General features: G+C 34.7%; 1 protein-coding gene across 1 annotated transcript; it reads right to left on the bottom strand.

The window, feature by feature from the left end:
• Positions 1-213: 213 nt before the first annotated feature.
• On the bottom strand, positions 214-1305 carry LOC137815665 (uncharacterized). The gene is made up of 2 exons (XM_068618777.1): positions 899-1305; positions 214-712 (listed from the first exon to the last, which is right to left on the bottom strand). The coding sequence occupies exons 1-2, from the start codon at positions 1303-1305 to the stop codon at positions 214-216; spliced, it is 906 nt and encodes a 301-aa protein (XP_068474878.1).
• Positions 1306-7892: the final 6587 nt, after the last annotated feature.

Below are 7892 nucleotides of genomic sequence, written 5' to 3'. Positions count from 1 at the left end.
TACGGAGAATTGTTAAATTAAAAAATATAGGATTTTATATATATATATATATATATTAATATACTTTCTAATTAAAAAAATTTAAAACAAAAATCTAACCAAAGATAAATATATTTAAATTATAATGTTTGAATTTTATATTTGTTCATTCTCATTGAAAAATACAACTTCTAATTGTGGTTCATCAAGAGATAAATTAGCAATCTCAAGAATTCAATTTTCATCCAATGAAAAATCATCTCCCGGAATATCCCATAATTTAGTTTCCTCTTCTTTGTATTTTGAAGAATTTCTTGATAGAAGACGAAGATTACTATGGATAAATACTAGATCCTCTACCCTTTTTGGTGTCATCTTATTTCTTTTCAGAGAATGTATGAAAGAGTAGGTACTCCAATTTCTTTCACAAGAAGAAGAAGAACATGGTTGTCCAAGTAGCTTAAGAGTTATCTTCTGAAGTGTTGGTGCATGATTTCCATGAACAATCCACCATGATTTTGCATCCATTTTACTTCTATCCCTTAAAGAGTCAACATCATTAAAATCTTCTCTTCCATCTGAAAAGTTTGCAAACTGTATATTTACATGTGTCCTTATGTCTGCATCATCAAAGTATCTCATAAAACCTTTTTTTCTTTCCTGAGTAATTTCGTGATCTGGACGTGGGGCAAGTCTTTTTGAATCTTCATTTAACCATTCATGACTACAGTATCTACAAAATTAAAAAAATATAAACATAAATCAATATAATATTATAAATTTATGATATTATAAATAATATGTACACAACAAAGTATAATTATGAAATAATTTAACTATATAATGACCTTGGATTTAAAGAATGAGCCAGAAAATGAAGAGGTGTGCTATCTTAGTCCAATGATCAATTAATATTAACTCTACTACCTTGAAAAATGATGAATATTCAGCTTCTATCTTCATTTCATGTTGGTATATGACCTTTTTCACATTTTCAATCATTGAATCCCACATTCCATACACTAAGTGAAGAGATGCCATATTCGTATCTATTATTTTGAGAACATCATAAATAGGGGCAGTAAAAGCAAGTTTATAATCAACCTTCATCCACCAATTATTAGTCAACAAAGTTTCTTTCACAAATTGTCCACTATCCACATTATCCTTTTTGTAAAAAGACCATTCATCACTGATAATCATCTCTTGGAGTCCTTTTTTCAAACTTCTAAACCTTTTTAACATGACTATGGTTGAAGCAAATCTTCTTGGAGCAACAAAGAGCAACTTCAATGAGTTGAAATTATTGAACATTGATAATCTCATAGTGTCCCATAATAAAGTTTTTAACAAAGGTAACATCATCAGCAATTTGTGAGATCCAAGTGTTAGAATAGATGGCTTTAAACTAGAGGGGGTGAATTGTTTAAAGAGGGTTTTCGCAAATATTTAAGCCAAGAATGAAATTACTTCAAGAAACAATTGATAAGGAATTCAGTTTGCCAAAACACAAAGCAAAAGGCACAGCACCAGAGAAACAATCGGTTGTTTCGCAGAAACAATCGGTTGTTTATACCAGTTTGCAAATATTAAAACTGAATTTGAAGAGATTAAGGATAGAGAGAATGCACACAAATGTTTATACCGGTTCACTCTAAACCCAGAGCTACGTCCAGTCTTCTCAGAAACCACTGAGGAATTCCACTATGCAATCAAACCTAGATCACTTACACCACAACCAAGAAAGTGACCTTGATCCCCTCAAGACACACACTTCTCTTGGCCAACACACCAACACTAAGAATGCAGATCTTGATCCCCTCAAGAACACACAACACTTCTCAGCAAAACACACAAAGGTTTTTGTTCAACAGAAACAAGGATTACACTTGTTACAGAATGAAATCTGAAATCAATACAAGAGAAATCCTATCTCACACTCTTTGATCAAACTCAATCTTTAAGCAATCTCAACTCTTTCAAAATCAGTAAGTTGTGAAAAACCCAAATCCGTTTTTCTATTTGTAAAACAAAGTTGTTTGTTATCAACTCTTAACAAACTATTCATTGCATTTAAAGATTGGTCAAAACATTAAAAACTGGAGCGTAAGCAGTTAGAAAATCATTTAATGCTTAGTCAAAGCACAAAACAGATTTTTTGTTATGTTACCAAAACAAACAATCGGTTGTTTCCACGAATCAATCGGTTGTTTTGGTTTTGACAGCTCAACCATTTGAAAAACAGTTTTCAACCTTTTCTAAAAACACCTAAGTATAAAACAATCGGTTGTTTCGATAAAACAATCGGTTGTTTTTCACTTAGTTTGAAAAACACTTTTCTTTTAAAAAGATTGAGAATGCCTATGCTTTAGATTCAATCAATAGTGGATTACATATACAATCTACCCCAGATCCTATCTAAGACAGCTCAGCAACAACAAGCACATCCTAGCCTTCAACATCCTTTAAAGGGTTAGGATTCTTCAAAGCTTGACCACTTGGTTCAACAATCTCCCCCTATTTGATGAAGACAAATCCCCGATGCTTGTGTTGTACCTGGTTGAATCTGAAGCAGTTCCTGCAAAACACAGTTTTAAGCAAAGCATAGAACTTCTGATATTTGGTTAGCACAGAAACAAATATAGAAATTCAGAGCATAATATCAGAGCAAACAACAAACAAATATTGGAACAAAAACCTATGAGGTTTCACTCATACAAACTGTTTTGCAGAATTTTGAAAAACTGAAACCAAACACAAACACAACATACATCTCCCCCTATTTGTCTTCACAAATAGACAAAAAGAAGAGATGAAAAAGATAATTGTTCTTAATACATCAGATTTAAAACAGCAAAAGTAGAAAAAAAATAGAAAAATTGATACAACCATAAAAAACAATCGGTTGTTTCGATACATCAACCGGTTGTTTTCTCTTCATTCATCATCATCAGCATATTGAAGATCAAATATCTGGTTCTGTATTGCCTCAATCTGTTTATCTAAGGTCATGAAGCGTGCATCCATGTTGTCAAACCTGTTATCAAAGCTCTGGAAATTGCTGACACATAGATCATGGAGATTTCTTTGGTTCTCCGCAAAGCCATCAAGCCTATTGATCATGTATCTCTGAAAAAAAGACATGGTTGGCATTCTTTCTTCTTGATTTCCAGCACCAGCACTTGGTTCAGCATCTTGATGTGCTTCAGGTAGATCTTCATGTTGAAAATCCATATTTGCAGCATGTCCATCTTCTTCATGATCAGCAGCAGCACAGGTTCCAAGGTCACCATCTTTGCTAATCCATTTGCCACCTACTTTGGTGAAACCCATTTTACTGAGAAATCGATTGTTCAACTCTTGAGTTAACTTGACCAACTCAGCTGTTTCATCCTCTAGGTTCACTTCAAAATAGAGTAGAAATTTAGAAACCAAAACAGCATATGGATAATGATAGTCACTTAACCTCATTGTATTTTGCATGTGCTCTTTGATGATGTGTATCCAATTAATTCTGATCTTCTTCATAATGCAGAAGATGTGCACCAGATCCTCTTCTATAAGCACAGAATGATTACTCCCCCTTGGAGTTAGAATCCAAGTTACAATGAGGGCTAGCAACCTTTCATCAAGTCTTAAGCCACCAACCGAGCAAGTCCTAACTTGTGCATTTTGGTTCTTCAAGCAGCTCTTGTAGTATTGAACTTTGTTGAAGTCCTCCACTACACCAAGGTTCCCTTTGTTAATTTTGAGGCCTGAGTACTTAAGACCAGCAACAGCAACCCACACTTCGTGTGTAATCTCCATATCTACACCTTTTACATGAGAAACAAGGTTGTTTCCCTCAAACTTGAGATTTGTGTAGAAAACTCTTATCAAATCTGGATAGATATTGCCTTTCATCTCCAAGAACTTTCTGAGGGACTGATCTTTGAGGATCCTTCTGACATTGTCTAGCTTTTGGCTTTTCAGCCAATCAAAGCAAACAACTTTAGGGTTGTTTATCACTTTGGTGCTAGTCTCAAATCTATATCTCTCAATTAGATCATTGTCTCCAGAAAACCATCCTTCTAGCCTTCCTCTATACCTTACTGCTCTAGTTTTGACTCTTCTTGAGGTGGGAGGAGTTGAGTCCATGATGGCAGAGAAGAAAACAGAGAAAAGCTCACACAAGATTTTGCAAGAGATGTTGCAATTGGTTGTTCTTGTGGAAGAGATCAACTGCAACAAATTTTATAGCAATTATAGAATCAAAAAGCATTCAATGACATGAGTGGGTACCAGATTTTCAGAGAGAGAGGACTTGACCATGTCCTGCACAGAAAACGTCAGAAAAAGCAGAAAATCACATGGTCTTCACATGTGATCTTTGACTAGTCATTAAAAGCTCTTGAATTTCCAAGATTGTGGAATATATTCCTTTATGACTGTTGTAACTTCTTTCTGAGAGTAATCAGCTTTCAACATAGGTTCATTGACCAAGGATTCTTTCTTTAATTTGATCTACAACGGATAGAAATTCAAAAAAGAAATTAAATTGATTTCTTCACAGTGTTGTCAGACTCAAAACAATCGGTTGTTTCGAGAAAACAATCGGTTGTTTTTCTGCAGCAGTAAAACTCATTTTGATTTTTTAAGCATGAGCAGAAATAAATCAAAGGAGATGAATTTGAACACTTTAAAGAGGTTATTCAAACATGTAAAAGAACTAAAAAATAGAAATTAAGAACAAAGATAAGGAAGGTCTTATCCTTTATGTTGTTCTTTCAATGAGCCATGTTTTTTTGTGATCAAGAAGCCTTATTTTAACTGTTGAGGGCTTTTGGACAGATGCAGAACATTGATTCAGCTTCAATGTTAGTCTTTTTCTTCCAAGAACTTGATCAGATGACTCAGTCCTTCACACTTCTTTAGATTTCCTGCACAAGCATGAGTTCAAGCAACAAGATTTGGCCCCTTCACAAATGTGGGTCCAATAGATTTATTTTTCTGATTTGGAACCTCACATCCTTTAGGAATCCATTTCATGTAGCCTCTAGGAACAAAAAACTTTCATATTTTGCAGAATGTAACCGAATGGCCCTTTTTCATGCAATAAAAGCTTGTAACAACCAGTTGTTTCGACTTAACAATCAGTTGTTTTGATGGCTTTCTTAATTTTTTTTTTGAAAACTTATCTTGTTTGTTTTGTGGGTTAAAGCCTAAACTAGCCTTTCCAAAAACACAGCTTTGATATGCCAAGACATTCTCAAAGTTAGATTTCCCTTTTGAAAGCTTGTCCACAGTGTCAACAAGATCATGCACCTTTTTCTCAAGATTTTCACAATTTTCGCAAATGAGAGTGTCACACTTGCAAGAAGAATTTTTGAAATGATTTTCCAGATTTTTGAAATCCTTTTTAGATTTTTCAATCTCATCTTCAAGTGCTTTCACTCTCTTTCCCAGTCAACTGTTAAGTTCTTTCAATCGGTTGTTTGAAAGCACCAATCGATTAACTTCATCGTGAGTTTCTTGAAAAGCTTCAAGCAATTCACTATAATTTTGTTCATTTAAAGAAGCACATGAATTTACCTCACTTGAGCTACAGGATTCATCATCATCTTCAGCAATCAAGCAGATGTTTGCTTTCTCATCTTCACTTGATGAAGAACTTGATGATGATAGCTCATTCTCATCCCAAGCTATGTAGGCTCTCTTTGTCTTGCCCTTCTTTTCCTTGTAGCTAGGCTTTTTCTCCTTGCTTTTGTTTGGACAATCTGCCTTTATATGTCCTTGTTCACCACAACCAAAACAAGTATAATTATTGGAATTAAAATCATTGGATTTCTTGTTTCCATACCTATCTTTGTTGTTGTCCTTGTTGCGGTTCCTCTTCAAGAATTTGCTAAACTTTCTTGACAACAAGCTAAGGCTTTCCTCATCACTATCATCGCTGGATTCTTGTTTGCCTTTGTGCTTGGAAGCTTTTAAGGCTATGCTCCTTACGTGCTTGTCTTCGCTTTCTTGAACATTGAGACGATTCATCTCTAACTCATGTTCCCTAAGCTTGCCAAACAAAGAAGCCATTCTCAAGGATGCTAGATCTTTAGATTCGGAAATAGCAATTACCTTAGGTTGCCATGCTCTATCAAGACATTTCAAGATCTTGATGTTTAGCTCTTCCTTTTCAAAGGTCTTGTCAAGGCTCATGAGATGATTGGTGATGTGCGTGAATCTTTTCTGCACTTCAACAATTGTTTCACCTTTGAGCATTCTGAACATCTCATACTCTTGGATTAAAGTATGCTTCCTAGCTCTCTTCACCTCATTTGTACCTTCATGAGTTACCTCCAAGGTGTCCCACATTTCTTTTGATGATTTGCATTGAGAGACCCTGAAAAACTCATCTGAATTTAAAGCAGAGGTTATTATATTTTTGGCAATGCAATCGAATTTGCCTTCTTGCTTTATGAATCAGTCCATTGAGACCAAGGCTTTTCAATGACAGATCCATCTTTTTCAAACTTTGGGATAAAAGGACCATTTTCAATTGCATCCCAAATTCCTTTGTCAAGTGATTCCATAAAGATTTTCATTCTCACTTTCCAAAATTGGTAATTCAAACAACAAAACAGAGGTGGTCTGTTGATTGAAGCACCTTCCCCAAAAGGTAGTCTATCAGCCATCAAAAATACAGTTTTAGGATCACACTTGAATAAATTTCAAGAACCAAGCTCTGATACCAATTGCTAGAAAGGATGACTTTAAACTAGAGGGGGGTGAATTGTTTAAAGAGGGTTTTCGCAAATATTTAAGCCAAGAATGAAATTACTTCAAGAAACAATTGATAAGGAATTCAGTTTTCCAAAACACAAAGCAAAAAGCACAGCACCAGAAAAAGAATCGGTTGTTTCGCAGAAACAATCAGTTGTTTATACCAGTTTGCAAATATTAAAACTGAATTTGAAGAGATTAAGGATAGAGAGAATGCACACAGATGTTTATACTGGTTCACTCTAAACCCAGAGCTACATCCAGTCTTCTTAGAAACCACTGAGGAATTCCACTAAGCAATCAAACCTAGATCACTTACACCACAACCAAGAAAGTGACCTTGATCCTCTCAAGACACACAATTCTCTTGGCCAACACACCAACACTAAGAATGTTGATCTTGATCCCCTCAAGAACACACAACACTTCTCAGCAAAACACACAAAGGTTTTTGTTCAACAGAAACAAGGATTACACTTGTTACAGAATGAAATCTGAAATCAATACAAGAGAAATCCTATCTCACACTCTTTGATCAAACTCAATCTCTAAGCAATCTCAACTCTTTCAAAATCAGTAAGTTGTGAAAAACCCAAATCTGTTTTTCTATTTGTAAAACAAAGTTGTTTGTTATCAAATCTTAACAAACTATTCATTACATTTAAAGATTGGTCAAAGCATTAAAAACTGGAGCGTAAACAGTTAGAAAATCATTTAATGCTTAGTCAAAGCACAAAACAGTTTTTTTGTTATGGTACCAAAACAAACAATCGGTTGTTTCCACGAATCAATCGGTTGTTTCCACGAATCAATCGGTTGTTTTGGTTTTGACAGCTCAACCATTTGAAAAACAATTTTCAACCTTTTCTTAAAACACCTAAGTATAAAACAAGGTTGTTTCGACAAAACAATCGGTTGTTTTTCACTTAGTTTGAAAAACACTTTTCTTTTAAAAAGATTGAGAATGCCTATGCTTTGGATTCAATCAAGACTGGATTACATATACAATCTACCCCAGATCCTATCTAAGACAATTCAGCAACAACAAGCACAACCTAGCCTTCAACATCCTTCAAAGGGTTTGGATTCTTCAAAGCTTGAACACCACTTGGTTCAACACCAAGAACATTGACGATAAATATCACTATTTTTATCAGTTT

This window comes from Phaseolus vulgaris, chromosome 1, assembly GCF_000499845.2.
Source record: "Phaseolus vulgaris cultivar G19833 chromosome 1, P. vulgaris v2.0, whole genome shotgun sequence".
NCBI classification, from domain to species: domain Eukaryota; kingdom Viridiplantae; phylum Streptophyta; class Magnoliopsida; order Fabales; family Fabaceae; genus Phaseolus; species Phaseolus vulgaris.
The sequence above is the reverse complement of the archived record's forward strand: the minus strand, read 5'-3'. Positions and strand labels throughout refer to the sequence as shown.

Excerpts from the sequence above, each read along its gene's own strand:
- LOC137815665 (XM_068618777.1), bottom strand. The coding sequence starts at position 1,305 with ATGAGATTATCAATGTTCAATAATTTCAACTCATTGAAGTTGCTCTTT. Across the intron at positions 713-898 it reads TCATTTTTCAAGGTAGTAGA|ATACTGTAGTCATGAATGGT; the intron begins GTTAATATTAAT and ends TTAATTTTGTAG.